General features: G+C 36.7%; 1 protein-coding gene across 1 annotated transcript; it reads left to right on the top strand.

The window, feature by feature from the left end:
* The first annotated feature begins 4,405 nt into the window (after window positions 1–4,405).
* On the top strand, window positions 4,406–18,574 carry ace2 (angiotensin I converting enzyme 2). Its single transcript, XM_041259120.1, has 17 exons — window positions 4,406–4,585; window positions 6,555–6,710; window positions 7,607–7,700; window positions 8,158–8,301; window positions 8,761–8,876; window positions 10,655–10,760; window positions 11,487–11,584; window positions 11,860–12,029; window positions 12,991–13,217; window positions 13,740–13,884; window positions 14,427–14,525; window positions 14,826–14,948; window positions 15,628–15,806; window positions 16,117–16,175; window positions 17,021–17,121; window positions 17,604–17,720; window positions 18,376–18,574. The coding sequence occupies exons 1-17, from the start codon at window positions 4,406–4,408 to the stop codon at window positions 18,572–18,574; spliced, it is 2,313 nt and encodes a 770-aa protein (XP_041115054.1).
* The last annotated feature ends 1,499 nt before the right edge of the window (window positions 18,575–20,073 follow it).

The raw sequence follows: 20,073 nt of genomic DNA, 5'->3' as shown, positions 1-20,073 counted from the left end.
TGATCAAATGACACAGGATCAATTCATAGAGAAAGCGAACAATAGTAAAATAAGGGAGTGTTTGCATATGGAGCCTGACTCTCTCACTGGAAATAGCATGTCCGATCGAAGCAGCCATACTGAAGACAAAACTACTTTCAGCTGAGCAGCCACTGCCTTCATTGTCTGAAAGAGAAACTGCAATACAAGCTTCCCACAGACGCATTTGTGTTAATGTGATTTGCCCACATTGAGCGATGGACGGTATAAACTCCCACACAATAACCTGACATTCAAAATGTCCCCGAATCACCAGTACAGTAATCAAAACAACGAAGCGTGCATGCGGTTAAAAATCTTTACTAAGACACTCATTACACCAATACACTTTTTTTTTTTTACTAAAACCTATGAATGTAATAAAAGGTAAGAACAAAAAAGTTATGCGTGTGCAGGAATGCACAGTACAGGTAGGGTACATTTCTGGAATTTAAACAATCTTTTTTTGCAAGTATGGATGGCAAACTGTCAGCATTTTCTGAAAAATCCCAATTTGGCTCTATATCCGGATGCTGCTCCATAGCATGCCGCTGTGTTAAAAGCACAGCACGCACATCATCTGTGTTTGTTTCAGGCAAAGTGTCTTGGTCACTAAGGTGACACAGCTGAGAATTCTTCCTCTGACATCCCCTCTGGTGTTGTCAGTATTTCAGTTTCGGTTTCATCAGCACGGTACAGGGTAATCGCTCAGTAACAAGGTGCAAACAGATTGATTGATCTGTCAAGCTTTTACTACAGTGGCAAGATAACAAGGTGAAAACAGCTGACTGGTGGATTAATAAGAGTGATTACTACAGTAATAAGCAGTGCATTTGTTATTTAAATCTATGTAAAATAGAACTGTGACAAAGTGGTTTGCAGTGCGCAGGTGTAGGGGTGATGCAGTCCTCAAGACAAGAACAAACAACAAAATACCAGATGAAATGATGGTTTATTTATTTATAATCAACATTCTGATGACAATAGTTAACAATACACGATAACAGGCGATACACAGCATGGTGTATTGCTCTGTTTAATCCACGGGTTCAGTCCTGAAATAATGGTCCCTATATTTTCTGCACTCGCATCACCTCAAACTCAACCTATAAATCTGACCTCATTTTCTTCCCCTCCTCATCTTGCCCCTCTTCTGATCTCTCTATCTCCATTCCTCTGGAATCTACCATGCTCTCTCTCTCTCATCCTCAGCTAAGAACCTCAGAGTAACCCTGGACCTCTGCCTTTCCTTCTCCCAGCATGCACCTGTTGTTTCTTCCTGAGCAATATATGAAGAATCCGACTTTTCCTCACCAACTACTCCCCGCCACTCCTCCCTGCGTCCGCCATCCATCCGCTCCAGCTAATCCAGAACTCCACAGCTTGCCTGGTGTTCTCACTGTCTCGCTTCTCTAACGCTACTCCACTGCTCTGCTCACTCCACTGGCTCTTGATCACCGCTCCCATCCAGTTCAAGACTCTTGTACTTGCCTACCAATGCCTTGACCACACTGCACCCAGCTACCTCCAGACCTTTGTCTCTCCCTACATTCCCACCAACCTCTCTACTATGCCTGCACTAGAAGACTGGCTGTACCTCCTCTACCCTCCCCTGCCTCCCGAGCCTGCTCCTTCTCCACCCTCACCCCGCAATGGTGGAACAACCTTCCTGTGGATGTCAGGACTGCCCAGTCCCTGACCACCTTCTGGCACCTCCTCAAGACACAGCTCTTCAGACAAAACCTGTAAAACCCAACTCTTCCCTTCTGGACAATATAGCACGCTGCCTTTAATGCGCTTTAACTTACACTTATCTGCTCCCTATTTAACTGTATTTAATCCTGCACTTAACCCAATCTGTAGTATTTTGTATTTCACTTGCACTGGTATCTAACCCTGATGTAACTATCAACACTATTATCTGCTCTTGAACTGCCCTGATATCAAATCGTACTGTGTTTTGTATTTGCTCTTATTAGGACTGAAGTCATTGTATTTTGTATGTTGCTCTTAAAATGTATTGTAATTCCTGAGATGTATTTTTTGTACACAACTATAAGTCGCCTTATGTAAGGGCATCTGCTAAGAAATAAATAAATAAGAAGAAGAAGACGAAAAATGTAATCCCCCAATAAACCCAAACATGGTCACAAGTCTGTAGCGAGTGTTGTATTGCTTGTGGTGCAAATACAATTAATTGAGACTCAAGTGCAGTGTTGTCTGGGTTTCATGCTGGCCTGTAGCAACAGCTCTGGATCATGTTAGCCGTCTCATGACAACAAACAAGTATTTTTAAACATGACCAAACAAACAAAAACTCACGATAACAATACGGGTTCTCCTTCCGGTTCAGCATTAACCATAAAAAAGGAACAGATCACCTTGCTACTCCCCCTAATATACCATCAATCCCACCCCCTTGGTTAACGATTGCAACCGCTCCTCCAATCCGTGGCTGCCACATTGTTTCCCTTCCGGGTTGATGATTTAATGTTTATAGATAGTTGACTTCCACCTAACCCTGGGAATGAATTGTGTGGCCATCCAGTCCAGGGCACTCTGTTCCCGTTACACAGTTCCCAGGTCGGGAGGGAGATTTATCACCAAGAATTATTTTATCTCTGTCACAGGCACATAACGAGATCTTGTGTGTGGGCCTGTGTGGCACATTTATCTCTGTGGATATCATTTCACCCTCCAACAGATCACCAGGCTCTGACCAAATTAGTGTCATTATGCCACAAACCTCTTAGGTGATCTGATCGCCTTTACCAGTACAATTTCGAATTGGAGTTTAAGCCTGGCCGACTCAATCAAGTAGCTGATCATCTTTCACAGCAGATCAAACTCCGATGGGAGAAAATACAGAGGAAATGAAGTTAGTGCTGATGTTCCTGAATGCACTATCTGCATTGTAACCCCACGACTTGGAACGAGAGTCTAGGCTGGACACGGTACTGCTAGAACTATGTAAACACATACAGAAGGGTTGGCCCCAGCAGATTCCAGAACATGTAAAAACATTACCTGAGAAGTAAAACTATCGATCATGTGACTACTTCACCCTACCCCCCTGAAGCCAACGGTGGAGTTGAGTGGTTCAATAGAACCTTGAATGTTGACTTAGAACCAGCATGCTGGAAGGAAAGACATTCTCAAAAGCTCTATTAACCACATTATAACACTATAGAGCCACCCCACATGCTACTACTGGAGTTTCTCTGTCCATGCTGATGGTGGGCAGAAACCTCCACCTGCCATTGGATCAGATTTGAAAACCCCAACCGTCAGCAGTACCAGTTGGAACTAGGAGCAGAGCAGCTGAGAGACAAAGATCAACAAAGAGATATACAATCGCCATGTATATCATGGTGTGAAATACCACAATGTCAAACACTTATTAACACTAATAACTACACAACACCTACCATGGACCTTGCTACATAACTGCACTTATTGTTGCTGGTTTGTATATTTAAGTTGCCTGAATGTACATGACTTTTTCTTGCATGTAATTAAAAAAAAAAAAAAACTGTGAGCAATCAACAAGCAATAAGCTTTGTAGCGTTGCTCTTCAATGCTTGTTTTTGTAATTTTTTAACTATAATTAGGAGAGGATTGGTGTTTTATATCCAATGATGATGTCACATTTTAGAACTCTCAAGCATTATTACTTTCTGAATTTGAGAGCTCTGTAAGTAAGACTTTTCTGCCACATCATAACGCAACACACAGTAGCTCTTGTATCACGAGTTTGTTTTCCGATCCTGTTAAACTGTCTCCACTTTGCTCTAGCTAAGCAGTTGTCCTTTACCAATTCTGCACGCAGATAAGTACATGATTATTTATTATGCAGGAAAAACATTTGCAACCATCTGCTTACAAAGTTTACAACTGTTCTGACTCAGTCAAATTACAGTTTTGGAAACGATGCTGATTTATAAACAATCTAAGAGATAATTAAAATCTGATTATGTAGCCAAAGCACTTTTTATGACTTCTGAGACCCAGGTATTCTAAGGTTGGCTATGTTTTATGACCCACCAAACACAGAGGGCATGTGCATTCATTCGTAGCAAACAACATACTGCAATATAAATAATAACTGTCATATAAATAAGCGCCAAGTGGCCAACATTTCAATTTGGTCAACATATCTTTCTAATGGGGTGTCTGACATGTGATATAATGTTATTATGTTTGTATATACCTCCTGTATATAAGTAAGAAGGCGTGAAACTATTATCATACAGGCTGTTTGGGTCCTCCTCTGATGGTACATAATGACGGTAACTTTGTATTTTGTTCAAAGGCCAGAGAGATATGCTAGTTAATAACTGCCACGGGTACAGTCTTAGTCAGAGTTACACGCAGCCACTGTGGGAGAATGCCTCTCCATCTTGTGTTAGTGTTGGCTTTGGCTGCATCAGCTGCGGCCCAGACTGAACAGGATGCTGCAGCCTTCTTGGAAAAATTCAACAAAGAGGCTTCAGCTTTGATGTACAGTTATTCATTGGCATCATGGGAGTACAACACAAACATCACAGACGAAAACGCCAATAATCTGGTGAGTGCACTCTGGTTAACACTTGGCTAGTAAACTACTCAACGTGAATGTTTTTTTTTTTTTAAATATACTTATCAATTGTTTTAATTGTTTTTTAGTGATAAGTATGCTCCATTTGCTTGATTTCAACATTCAAAATGTAGTTACAGGTATTTTAATTCCTGAACTGTGGTTGGTTGCTATTGGCCAGATTCTACTATCCAAACCTGGTTCTGGAAACCATTCTTAATGAGAACTGTACCAATGATAGTCCTTGCTCTATGTAAGTGGGTTTATTTGGGCCTCTGGCAACAGGTAGTAAATCATCAACGCAGGCCGAGTTGGCGCACCTGGCTCATAGCAGGAAATAAGCCATCTCTGAGGCTTGTGGTCAAAAGTCTTAGAGAGAATTGATTTAGAGAACCATCTATACTAAACTGAAATCTGTTTCCCAAAACCTTTAATCTGTCTCAGAGAGGAGTTTCATAAGGGAAACCAAAACTGGACCTTGAGACCACACATTTTCAATAGAAGAAAACCTGTTAGTGGCCCACATTTACCAAAGAAGAATAAGCCTACTACAGCAGTACATGTGGTAACGTTACCAAATGGAGAACGGAAAAATGTTTAATATGAGATTTACAATAACACAGCAGCGATTACATTTCATCCAGTACTTTCCTTTAAATAATTATAACCACATTTTAATTAAATATATTCATTTGTTTATTTATTTGAAATTTGATATAAGATTTGTTTTAAGAAAAACACATTTTGTTATGCTGTCCATTTTTCTTTATCTTTTTCTGTGTTTTGAATTTCTAAGCAAAGCAAACCAAATTGAGTGCCGTCATTTCTGTTGCAGTATGGCATGTTAAAGGCACAAAGGTGACTGAGATAAGTGAAGCCAAGCACATGCTTCAAAATTATAACTGGAACAGTTGAGAAATGTAGCAGATAATTATACACAACCCCCCCCCCCCCCCCCCCCCCCCCAAAAAAAAAAAAACCCACTATTTTAACGATCGTAATAAAAAAGGGAAAAAGAAAGTCATTCCAAGATGACTGTACTGTAAGAATCATATTTAAAAAAGGTATGTTATATAACATTCAAAATAGTAATATTATACTGAGATATTGTCGAACCTTCAGACTAAATACATTACTGTACTTATACATACTATATACAGATATGTTAATTGCTCACCTTATATTAACTCTATCAAAAGAGTAAAGAGCCAACTGTTTACCAGCAATATACAACACACATATAAAGGGTAGGCACAAAATTAAGCAGCATTTATGTACTGTATGCTTAGACTGTAGTTAAAATATGTAAAGGTCTGCCGTATCCTAGAGGAGATTAGCAATAACTTTATTTGCACTACAATAGACAACCAGGACATCACTGATTACAGTTCTAATGGTTTGTCCATCTTCTGTATAAAAAGTTTTATTATGACCTTTATGTTTATGTTGGAGTAGTATTTCAGTATAAAATGGCCAATGCGAATTGTGCCTCAACGCTGCAATCTATTCACTGATGAGAAGAACTGAAGATCAACTGGAACGCTGCTCTGGACCAGTTTAATACAACTTGTTTATTCAGTAACAGAATCAATGGTATAAAAAATGACTTTATTCTATTGGGAAGATTCTTTAACCCTATGCAAATTCTTTGATTTACTTCACAATAAAAGCTCTGCTGTCTAGACTGAAACCTTTTGAGAAGACTTGCTATTGGTGTTTCTATAAACTTTGCATCAATTAAATTATCTTCCTGTTTAGAACTATTTTTTAACCATATACATTCTATTAAAATTAATTTTCTATGACGATTAGGAATATTGAGTTGAAGAATGCCTGACAATTTGATAGATAGACAATTAGATAGATTTATACGCAAACGTTTTCACAAACCCTACTGTATTTTTACATAATGAATCACTTCTCATTGACTTTATCTAAATATTTTCCTTTTCCTAAACAGAATGTAATGGGCGCCAGGTGGTCTGAGTTTTACAAACAAGCATCAGCAAATGCTTCCCGTTTTTCTCCTGATAAAATTGAAAACCCCACTATTAAACTCCAGTTGCAGCTCCTTCAAGAAGGTTCCAATGTCTTACCAAAGGAAAAACAAGATCACGTATGTTTTTACTGTACTCTATAGTTACTGAAAATCTTTTTTTTTTAATACAGTGAGCCATGCAGTAAACCTTATAATACTACATATTTGCATAGCAGCTGTCCCTATAATCTACCGTATATGGAAGTTGCAGTTTCCCTTAGACAGTCAACCCCTTTGTTACAGTTGTCTTGGTTTTTCTTTTGCTGACTCAGTGAACATTATGGAAATGTTTGCTAACCTCCAAATCAAGTGCTTGTCAACCAGATTCTCATGTTCATGTGTTCACTTTAAAATTAAAATGCTGAAGTTGCTAAATTAGCCCCATATTTATTTTCGAGTAATCTATTAAATATTTAAAAAAAAAAAAACATTTTGCACAATCAGGGAAACAAATTTATGAAATACATTGATGAAAATATGCTTTGATAGCCTTGCATTCATGCTTGGTTCCTCTCTTTACAAACTAATAATTAGTTATTTTAATTAACCATATTCAACTTATAAGACAATAAAAGCATGATTGCAAGGCATTGAAAATGTACATACCAATACACTTGTTTCTTATAGTACAATACAAAGGTATGGGGCAATATTATGGCTTGCTATATGTTAAAATAATATATTACAACACTGTTGGCCCTTTTTTTGTTACATGTGCAATAACAAAAGCAATAATTACTTAAGAGTCTTAATTGTATAAAACTAGAAAGATACATTTGTTTGAAATCTCCTACCTACAACTAATATGTTTCTTGCTAATGATCTGCCATTAAAGCTATATATAGAAAAACCTTTTCCCTGTTCACTTGTTTCTAAGCAGGAGCCTAGTGAATGTAATGGTGTGCATGTGTTCATTTTTAAACTAGGCTTCTGAACAGCAGTGTTTTTACAACTCTGTTATCGGTTCATTGCAGCTAAATCGAGTCATGAATGAGATGAGCACAATTTACAGCACTGGAACTGTATGTCAACCAGATGACCCCTTTAATTGTTTAACATTGGAGCCAGGTAATCGTATCTTCATTGTATTTTCCACAAGTTGAAAACAGTTTCCCTTTCTTTGAATGTTGTTCACTTTCTACCTTTAACATAATGCAAAATAACTGCTGAATGAATAACCTGCTAGAATGTATTATAACACACCTGCAGTCTTGAAAGCTTCATTTTGTCAGTTCTTCGAAGCTAAACAATGTTGGGCACAGTTAGTACAGGTACTTAGATGAGGACTGTTAAGAAAAAATCAGATGTTGGTCCTCTCTCTGAACTGTGCTGTAGAGAGGATCTGTGAACACAGTGCTCATTAAGGATCCCATGGTTCTTTCAGTCATGACAAGTAAAACATGAATACAATTCCCTTAGCCTATATCAAAGGAGTCTCCATTCTCAGTTGGTCCAATCTTGTTACATTAATGCTTTGTTAGATTGCTATTATACTATAGTGTAATCTCAAACTGCATCCTTCTAGGACTGGAGAAGATTATGGCCGAAAGCAAAGACTACTACAAGCGTCTGCATGTCTGGGAAGGCTGGAGGGTTGAAGTTGGCAAAAGGATGAGACCGCTGTATGAAGACTACGTTGACCTGAAAAATGAGGCTGCAAAAATGAATAGTAATTCTAAAAAATAAAATAAAAACTATTTGACATAATGTATACTGTTAATGATTTATTTTAGGGGGTTCCAGGGGCTGTAATGGGGGCATATCTTCTTAGGTCACCAAATTTGAGTGACCTGAGAATTGAGTGCTCTTACAATTAACCCATAGTACAATAAGTAGTGCATCTAATACACTGCGCGTTACTTTTTAATAGTCGTGAGCTTGATACAGCAAGAGCTTGGCTGATAATTGATTAAAATGATACCTGGAATAATCAGTTTGTATATATGCATACTTCTATATTTGAATACTTGCATTTCTGCATATACTTTACTTAACAAAATGTATTTAACAAGAACAACAATAACAAAAAATAACAAAGAATAATAACAGATTTGGCAAGCAAAATGAAAAATAAATAGCATTGGTATTTAGTATGGTACTGTAACTATGTTTTTGTTCTGCAATAAAGAATATAAAGACTATGGTGATTACTGGAGAGGAAACTACGAAACCCAAGACAAGGACTTCCCATATGCCTACACCCGAGATCAGCTTATGCAAGATGTTCGAGATTTATATAAGGAGGTAAGATAAGCGTTCTGGTTTTCTGTTATTCTATTATCTGGTGCTGTTATTAAAGCATAGTTTCACAGTAGCAAAAAAAAAAAAAAGTTTTAACTGGACCGGCTGTGCTGCTTAGAGCAGACTCCAAACTTTGTATATTATTAGAAGTTGCCAGCTGCTGTTAATCGATTAGTCCCCTGAAAAAGGCTTCAAGAACATTGACGGCTCCAGGAGTATCTACAGACGATCTGAACACGTCTACAATGCTTCTATGCAAAAAAGAGTGCTTCTCAGGATGGCCTGGATTGTAACAGATGTATATGTCAAATGTTTCTGGAATTTGTTTTAACTTCATATTTCCCTTTCTCTAAACTTAAGTTCATGGGGCAGGAGCCCAGGCTATTAGAATAGCTTGTTAGTTCGTAGATTGGGTTGGTAGAGGAGAGACCTCTAAAGAAAACATATAAAGGGTTGACTTGTTCGATGAGGAGTGGAGTGGCCTCCAAGACTGTGCACAGCATCCCTCGAGGATGGAATAGGTAGCAGATGCAAAATGAAAAGGACAGAAAAGTAGTTAACCTGGCTATTGGAGAGCTGCTCACGGTGGGAGCAGAGAAACTCCGTCAGGGAATCTGGAAGGTAGAAGGTAGAAAAGTTAGTTAGGACATTGCATAGCAGGCTGTCCCAAGTAAATAATAGAAAGAAAGAACTGAGCCTCTGTTTTCGAGGTAAAGAATAGCGCATGAGCTGTGAAATCATAGGTGTGGTCCCCACTGACTCGATGAGAACCACCCTCATCCAAAGGCTGAGGTGACATCGCCTGACCCAAGGTCGTGGCAATGAGATCACTTGCCCCCCCCAGCAGGGACTGATGACAGAGGCACGTGGTACAAAAGGAGGAGGGGAGGAGGGAAAAGCAAAACACTTGACAAGGGATATAGGCGTGACTAGGCTTTAAATGTGAAGTAGGTGATGACTGACATGAGCCGAAAATTAAAAGAGCTCTAGCTCACGCCCCCCGAATCTCACAAGGTCAAATAAAATAGAAATATTTCAGTTTCTTTATCTCTGATTTTAATCAATGAAACACTATCTAAACTATCAAACAATGTTAACATTCAACTCTTTTATGATCAACAAGGAATTATTAATAAAACACAAAATATACAAATAATAAATTAATTAATTAATAAGTTGAATTCCTTTCTACAAGCGAAAGCCCATGATGCTGTCCTCTGCACCGTTTGGAACAATAATGAAACAGCAGCTTAAAAGCTTAAAGGTTTGAGCCTTGGTGATGTTGAGTTTGTGTATAGATGCTACTGCAGTCGCCGATGTTCCCAGAGCCTTTTGCAATGGACAGACTTTTGTTATTATGAGTGTGAATAAAATACAGTATTGAAATGCATACTGTATCTCTCACTTCAGAACTCTTTTCTATATGTGCTGATTGTTCTGACCGCTTACAAATACTTTTTTGGGCCCAATTTTGAAACTGGATGCAAAGGTGTATTGCACCCAGTTTAGGACTGTGAGCCACAATTCTGGTACGATGCCCATCATTGGTCTCTGTTTTTGAAGAGAGTTTGAATAAAGCCCATAGAAACTACTTTATTCTTACATTGAATTTTTATATAGCTTTAAAAAAGTGACATTTAGATTAATTCTGGTTTTGATTTGCATGAGTGAAAGTGGACTTCAAGGCTTCTTACAGCTGTAAACACATGGGTGTTGGCAAGGTGGCAGCTATGTTTTCCATGTTTCAAATAATTTTTATTACATACAAATGTCAATTTCAGACACTGCCTCTGTATCAACAACTACACGCCTACATGAGGGCAAAGTTGCATGACACCTACCCTGGGCATATTAGTCATACTGGAGGCCTTCCTGCTCATTTACTTGGTAAGATGATGAAAAAAATATGGGCGTTTTTACAGTATATATTCGAATATGCTATAAAAATATAGCATATTAGAACTGGCTTACTGACAACTGTATACGGCACACTTTGTTTTTTTATAATGTTAATATCTGAGCCCTTAGTTACTTCTCTCTTATTTTTTAAATTACTTCTCTCTCTTTTTTTTTAAATTTCCCTTTCAGATAAATGTTTTTTTTTTTTTACAATAAACAATAAAATACATTATTGCAACAAACACACAATGAAGGGGTGTACAATAAGACATGCCTGTATGTGTTGTGAGACATGAGGCCATAACCATACAACCATGGTAAGATTACACCCTTTCGTTTTGTGTTTGTGCTTATAGAATTACTCTATATTGTAATTAAAAATAATATTTTTCATAGTTTGTGCTTAAAATAGCATAACTGCTTGCAAATTACGGGGTTAAAAAAGTTTTTAAAAAGTTTTGAAGTCACCATGCTACAGTACACCATGCTACAGTAGATGACATTTTAAGATGAACAGAAGAACTGTATTTATTGATCTGTTTATAGGAAATATTTGAAAAGCACAGAGTATTATCCAAGCAAGAGTAAGCAGTTGTAATCAGAGGGGGGTGGGAGAAGGGTTACCGGCTTGGGGCTTTAACTCAAGACCATATTACAATGAAGCTATGCATACTGATTGTATTCACCCTAGAGTTTCTGTGTTTTTATGTTCAGGTGACATGTGGGGGAGATTTTGGACAAATATGTATGCTTTTGCAGTACCGTATAAAAACAAACCAGACATTGATGTGACCTCTGCAATGATCAGTCAGGTAAGCATTAGTTCATTTTATAATCAAGGCCAGCAAACAATGAACCCCCAACTTACAGACAGTCAAAGTGAAGAATGGGATGCGTTTTCTTTAACTATTTTTTTTACTTATGTTTTATTTGAAATAAAACTAAACTATGCCATGTTTTATCTAACGTATGCTTTGCTATGTAATAGTCAGTAAGAAGCTTTCAAAATTTGTTCCAAAGCACCCCAGCTGTTAGCATTTTTCTAAAAGACTTCAAGTGAATAATTCTAGTGGTCCTGCAATTTCAGGGCTGGACTGCTGATAGGATGTTTAAGGAAGCAGAATCTTTCTTCATATCTGTTGGCCTGTATAAAATGAATGACGAATTCTGGAACAACTCCATGCTTGAGAAGCCTGATGACAGGAAAGTTGTCTGCCACCCAACTGCGTGGGACATGGGCAATGGAAAAGATTTCAGGTACAGTGAAATTGAACAATCGATTAATCATACATGTTTTTGTAGTGAATTGTATTGGAAGACAATTTCAAGTAATGCAAAATAGCAACATGCTGCTGCAAATTATTTATAATGCCAGTTAATGTTTAAAGAACACATATTTACTGATATGTAATTAGACAGTTTGAAAATATTTACTTACATGTAATTGGAAGTTAACCAAAGTGAGTCATTTAAAATATAAACTTTGTTTTTGATAGTTGCTTTTTGGTATACCGTAAGCTTTCAAGTTTTGTACTAATAAAGGTAACTTACTGAGTGCTATTTTGTGAAGTTAGCTAAAGAGAAATGTAATTCATTGAGTGCTATTTTGTTTTAGAAAAAAAAAATAGCTTTTCATTTACTGACACCGTTTGAAAAAAAATATGTTGAATTAAAAAAAAAAAGATAAACTTCCTTGAGTCCTTGAGACTAATATGATATGGTAAACTTATAATACTTCAATGAAAGGAAGGCACCGGTGAGCAAGTGTTAGTTGCAGTTTTTTTTTTATCATTGTGAAACATGATAAAAACAATGTGAGTACCCTCTAATTTTTCAAGATTTCTTTCTCATGCACCGTTTTTTAAGTAGAGAAGATTAATTGATCAATAATTGATCAATAATCAATAAGCCCACAGGTGTGATTAATCGATTACAACCTGTAATATCTTTTTTTTGTTATATACACAAAAGATTTAAATGATTAACAAATAAAGTATTTTTTGTGTACATCCAAAAAATCTTTAATTCATTTTTGTACACTAGTTATACATCCTTTCAAAGATATATATAAGCTGGGTTTAGACGGTAATTGCATGGGGACCTTGAAACCAAGAAGCTGCATCACTGTCTTGCTTAAATATCTTCACGATGTCACTATAAACACATATATCATTTAAAAGACACTGCACCTTAAATACATTTTTGTGTGTGTGTGCAGGATAAAGATGTGTACTGAGGTGAATATGGACCACTTCTTGACTGTTCATCATGAGATGGGACACATTGAGTATGACATGGCTTATGCCAATCAGAACTACTTGCTGAGAGATGGTGCCAATGAAGGATTCCATGAGGCAGTGGGGGAGATCATGTCTCTGTCAGCAGCCACCCCTGAACACTTGCAAGCTCTGGGCCTTTTATCTCCAAGCTTTGAGCAAGACAATGGTAAGAATCTGTATAGCATTCACTTTTTTACTGTGTAAAACACAGTATTTGGAATCAATAATGCAATGTTGATGTTGTTTTTAAGGACCAAGCTATTTCAGGGGTGCTCCCCCAGGACCAAGTGTTTTTTGGCTGTATTTGACTCTCTTCCTATAAAGAAAATCACTAAAGCTCTTGTACATTATGGGGTACTTTCTGAAGTACATTGTAAAGTACTTTAGAAATCATAACACATGCTCTCTCTTTTTTTCAACACTATTTAGTATTTTTATTAATTTCTTAAAAAGTTAAGTTTTTTTTTTATTATATATTATGTATTCCTCTTAGTGTTTTCAAATAAATTATGCCTTATCATTACAGCACAGGCAAATAGAGTCCATTTAGTTTGTTCTAAACAGGGGTAAATCTTTTTTAAATAAATAGTTAAAAGACCCCATTTAATTATCTCCTGAATTAACTTGTGGAAGCTTCTAGCATTATAATTCTGCTTTCACCCTCTCCACCACGATCCTTTCTGTCTAGAGACTAGCATTAACTTCCTGCTCATGCAAGCCCTGACCATCGTTGGCACACTGCCCTTTACTTACATGCTGGAGGAGTGGAGATGGCAGGTCTTCCAAGGAACCATCCCCAAGGATCAGTGGATGCAAAAGTGGTGGGAAATGAAGTAAGTTGTCTTCTTTTTCACTTTGGCAAAGAATATAATAATTCACTCAGTGACCAATATAGTATTGTACAATTTTGTTTTCTACAGTATATAATTCCTCTGGAAGATGAAAAGATGCACAACGCTTGCACTGAAATGGCCACATGTCACTTGCTTGTCACTAGCCAACTGGGATTAGCCATGGCTGGAGCAGTGCTCATGCCCCAGGAAATCCATATGGATTGTATTAGCCACTTGTTTCTAAGGGGTAATCAATCCCAGGATAATCACATATAGGTTGTTGATGCAATCCAGAGTTCTATAGTTCTGTAAAATGTTGTAAAAAATACAGCTGGGCAGGGTATAGGTTGATCAAGTCAAATAGGCAAGCAAAACAGCTTGTGTCTTAATCAGTGTTTCTTTTCAATCTACTAATTAGTGTTTTTTAAGTTATGGATACGTTGCTTATCAATAACAGGATGTTTTCCTCTGGTTCCATACTTCTGAAACCCCCTTATAAATGAACTTCAAGCCTAATATACTCATCAACAATGTATTTTCAGGAGAGATCTGATTGGTGTGGTGGAACCACTACCCCACGATGAAACCTATTGTGATCCGGCTGCCTTGTTCCATGTATCAGGTGACTACTCTTTTATTAGGTAAGGCTGATCACAGTTTTATCCAAATTCACCTAAAAGACAAAGCAAAGGATGAAGTCATAACACACTTGAAAGTAGAAAATAGAGATAAGATGAAGTATTTGACTTCATAAATATTTGGGAGACACTGTTGTTTGGGTGACTTTAGTTCAAATATGAAAGCTCACATGATGCACACTGCACATCTTGTTTTAAGTCAAATAAAATTCAAAGAACCGCAAAGATGACACTGACAATGAAATATAGTTTCATAATTTGCTGTAGGCAAAATTCTTCCTGAAACCTGTGATCTGTTTGCAGATATTTCACAAGGACAATTTATCAGTTCCAGTTCCAGAAAGCACTGTGCGATGCTGCAGGCCATAGTGGGCCTCTTTACAAATGTGACATCACCAACTCTACGGCCGCTGGTAACGGGCTAAAGTAAATGAATATTTTCTCTTCTTGATAATGCATAAACCATTACATAATTAGGGGCATGTAGTTGTTATAATCCACAGCTAAAGTGTTTTGTGCCATTTTTCTTGAAATGACAAAAAAGGCTAATTAAAAACTCTTATTTGTCACTTAATTTTCAGAAGGGGTTATTAGAGGGGAACTAGGTTTTCCTTAACAATTTAAAATTATTAAAATAAATTCTAACTAAATAACATTTTTTTGTTTTGACTACATTGACTCCTCTATGATGATTACAAGGTTGTGAGCTGAGAAGCTTTTTTTTTGCGTTGTACTAGCTTCTCTACACAACACGCAATATGTTACAACGGTAATAATATTGCCCTGACCTATCTTCCTAACAATCAACCATGAGGAGTCTTTTCAGAAGCATTTTTGGAATAGTAGTTAGCTAAGCTAAAAGAACAATTGAGAATTGTAAAAAAAAAAAAAAAAAAACACACGACATAAAATGTAATCACACTCCAAAGGTGTGAGAGAACAAACAGTCCTTCAGCCATCACTTACACTTTGCCAGAGAATCAGCATTTCCGATGATCCCTGGGAAAGCATACCAGCGACCTCCCAGTGTGACATAACTGATATAGAGTATCCCTTTAAGAAAGAAAGAAAAAACATTTTACACAAAGTCACCTTCTTCCTCTAGGGCCATGCTTCAGTTAGGAAAATCTGAATCGTGGACAAAAGCTCTGGAAAGTATAACAGGCGAGACCAGAATGAGTGCTCAACCTCTTCTGGAATACTTCAGTGAATTGCACGAATGGCTGAAAACTGAGAACGCTATTCATAACAGAAAGATTGGTTGGGACTCAAAGTGGGATCCATGTAAGTACATTGTATGTTATTATGCAACATGTTGTAATGTGTTTACTGTATATGTATAGAGCAGTTTGACTGTAGCTGGTCCCCAACTGGGAGTTAGTTTTCCTGGCTGGTCAGATTAGAAATATTGCCTAGGATTCTGAGACCCATTGAGTCGTAGCATTGGAAAAGTCAATTTAGAGGGCACATGGTGAGAATTATTGATAACAAACTGTGTTTTTGTTTGTGAGGAACAGTTTATTCTTAATTAAAGAGCTTGGCTAAAGGTTTCTCAGTAGTATCCTGACCCCTATATTACTTTGTTTTCTTTCAGATTCAACGTATGCTTTAAAAGTGAGGATCAGTCTGATCACAGCACTGGGAGATGATGCAGTAAGTTGCTATAAACATTCCAGTGTAACTGAATGTAATAAAAGTATTAGTATAATTAAAAATGTATTTAAATGATGTATAGAAAAGCCATAGATGATCTCACAATGAAATCCATTGCAATCCAATTAGATTTCAACTGAATTTCCTTATAGGTGAAAATACGTTTTTAATGTTTTATGCATTAATATCCAACACAACATACAGTACAAATAATTGAATTGCTGAATATAAAGAGTTCTTTGCTGGAGTCAAGGGGCGTAGAATGGTCAATAATCTAGCCAGTATAAACCAAAAAAGAGAAATCTGTTTTTACTGTAGGTTTTATTTAAACTGGTCCATCCACATTCTAAAGACCAGGAAGCATAATACCTTTCCTGGTGCAATAGTGCAAATTCCCCTGAAACAAATCAAAGAAAAATATTTCAGAGAAAGAACTAAATGACACACCAAGAACACATTACAAGTCTTGAGATTGTTTTGGTTTCTGTTTTTATTTGTATTTCTCATTCACAACTCACTGTGAAGCTGTTAAGTACAACACCATGTAACAGACTTTGCCTCCTAGTTAAGGAGAGTAGTGCATTACTTATTCACAGCAAGGTCCAAAGTGCTACTGATTGGTCTTAACAAGAACAAGAAATCCACAAGGTTCAAGGTTGTTTGTTCAATAAAAAGTACCCCACATTAGTACACTACCTAATGTATCCTGAAACATTGCTTTCAAATCCTCACTTACTTACGTGATTGATGTATTGTTGCGTAACGACGGCCTCTGAACAGTGACAATATAAAATCAAACCAAACAAAAACATGACCTAATTCACGTATGCGATTCTTTTTTCTAGTACAAGTGGGATGAAAATGAAATGTTTTTCTTCAGATCAACAGTAGCCTATGCCATGAGGAAGTATTTTAAAGAAGAGAAGAGTCAAACAGTTTACTTTGGGTGAGTGATCTTTTTGATCAGTTCCCTGGGGTTATGGTTCGGTGCATTAATGTAAGAGTTGAGGTTAGGGTTAGGGAGAATGTTAGGTTTAGATGGGAGGGAAATTAAGGTTAGAACTGAGGTTGGGATTAGTTAGGGTTGAAGTTTGGGTTAGGTTAGGGATGGAGCTAGTGTTAGATTTGGAGTTAGCATTAGGGTTGAATTTAGGGTTGGAGCTTAGGTTAGGGTTAGAGGTAAAGTTAGGCTTAGAGTTAGGGTTAGGGTTAATACTACAGGGAATCTGATAGATAGAGAACACACAGGACACTCTCCAGTGTGTATCAATTCCTTCATTCAACATGTCAAGGCAGTTCTGGATATCAAAGTTTGCTGGGCCCTTATGGTAACTAGTTCTATGTACTGCATGTACACTTATATTCATTGTGACTATTGAAGTGTACTTAGAAAACATCATATTTGTCTTTTCTTGTCTTTTATTCCAGTACGGAAGATGTTATTGTCTATAACGAGAAACCAAGAATCTCCTTCTATTTTATTGTCAGAGACCCAACTAACAATTTAGCTATCATCCCAAAAGTGGATGTGGAACGTGCCATATGGTAAGATATGAGTGGGTCCTGGAATAGTGAGGATGGGGGTTCATTTTGGGTGTGGATCTGACACTGAAGCTAGGGATTAAACAGCATGCAAAGTATTGACCATATTTTGCATGGTTGCACTTAAAATAAATCAATAAATCTTTTTTCATCAACTTGTTTTACTAATTAATGAAGAGCATATGCTTGGAACAGTGGTGTCACAAGGGTCCTTTTAAAAGGGACCAGCATGAATTGGACATCCTGCCAGAATTATGGATTTTAAATTATTTTAATACCAAAATCAAATTATTTTTAAACCCACCATAAGTAGTGATGTTGTCGTACGTCATACACAGCAAGTTATACATTTATAATAATAATTGTACTATTCTAACATTATCCTACATTTGCCACAACCACCCTCATTGTAATTACAAACTTGATTCTACTAAAATATTCCACAGGTATGTCTTTACAGCAAACCTCCAAAACATTTTCTTTACATTCTTCAACACATCTACGGCACCAGCAGACCACCATACTGTTTGTGTCTCCACATGTTTTCCCTTGCTGAGCAGCCATTGGTTTATCATGGTTATCTTTGTATCTTTTAGCTCCACAGAGTCATGCTTTAAATTAAGTCTTTATAATATAACCAGTAAATGTTTTTTTACAGGTTGTCAAGAGGCCGGTTTAACAGTGCTTTCCTACTTGATGATAAAACCCTGGAGTTTGAGGGTATCCTAGCAACATTAGCCCCACCTCCTGAGCAGCCTGTGACAGTGTGGCTTGTTGTGTTTGGTGTGATTATGGGGATTGTTGTGCTTGCTGGAGTCTACCTGGTCTTCACAGGATACCGAGCTAGGAAGAGGTAAGTATAAGGCTTGCTGTCTTCAGAATTCTATTCCAAGGAAATCACCCAAGGATAAAACAGACTTGTGTTCAGAAATTCATTGTTCAGTTTAGGTACCTGAAAATGAACCAGACATATACTAATTGATGGTAATACATACTAGACAAGATTTGCTAGAATTAATTTGTCATGTATATCTTAATGATTGTGGTATATATTGTATTGTATAATATATATATAAAATGAAAAAAGGGAGCAGATCATAAAAAATACTATTGTGTATTTATGGTCATGATGTTGATTTAATTTCATGAACAAATACCATTTTTCCTCTCATATAGAAAAGCGAAGGAGCAAGAAGAAAAAGAAGCATCACAAAACCCATACGAGGACGTTGGAATTGAGAACCGTGGTTTTGCTGCCGAAGAAAATGATCAAACAATTTAAAATCACTTTTAAAAAGTTTAAAGTGCTGTATAATGGTGATATAGATCATTGGAGTGTTCATAATATGTTTTTATTGACTTTTGCAGAATTTAAGATTCGGCTGTTAACCGAGGAAACTTGACTTATTGGTATTACCTACATTTTCAGATTCAACATTAGGGTGTAGAAAATTAGAAAAATGATTATACAGTATTGACAGACACATCATGTTGCTATATTTACATTTTAATTAAACTATGATAACTCTGTGCAGTTTTTTTTATTTTGTATAAAAAGCTGAAAAAAAAATCAGTTAATATTTGTTTTGTAATTCAGTACTTTTTAGAAGAACTGTGACACAATTACATAAAATGGATTCAGGAGAGTTTATTTTTCAGTAAAAATATATTTTATAAATAAATGTTAAACAATATGGAGGAATATTCAGTGACAACCTTACAAATGATCTTAATAGTGTTTAAATTTCAGTTTCCAAAGATTCTGTTAAAATGTGATAAATAAAAGAAATTTCTCTTTTTAAAATCTTTTTGTAGACTTGTGGGTGGGTAATAGATGATCATAGTAACCGCTTAAAGATACATATTTACTCCAATTTACACAAACAACAAACACTGGCCGAGATTTAAGGATTTTTTTTTTGCATCTGCATTATACCAGCATGCAATCTTTCTAGGCGCTGTATATATACACATTTAAATTATTTATATCTAGCATTTCAGTATATTGTATGTGGACCAGCACAACTATTCACACATCATCCCTTTAACTCTTTTGCTAATGTGTGTTTGTTGTTTGTATTTTACACATTTATCTATGAATTGATTGTGGTTGCAAGCACTGCACTGTAAAGCTCATTTGTGTGTGTGTTGTTTTTTTCTGGCTACTCTAAGCTTAAACATTTACACCACATACTGTACAATGCACATATTCCAGAGTGCTGTTACTTGGGTGTTGTCTGCAGCTGGCATTGAGTTTGACTTGAGAGTGATTTAAAATTGACAATTAATTTCTATAGGCAGCAGAGCAATATACATGGAATTTTTTGAACCACTAGTTTGGAATTCACTCAGAGAG

Source organism: Polyodon spathula, chromosome 9 (assembly GCF_017654505.1).
Source record: "Polyodon spathula isolate WHYD16114869_AA chromosome 9, ASM1765450v1, whole genome shotgun sequence".
Classification (NCBI taxonomy): Eukaryota; Metazoa; Chordata; class Actinopteri; order Acipenseriformes; family Polyodontidae; genus Polyodon; species Polyodon spathula.
The sequence above is the reverse complement of the archived record's forward strand: the minus strand, read 5'-3'. Positions and strand labels throughout refer to the sequence as shown.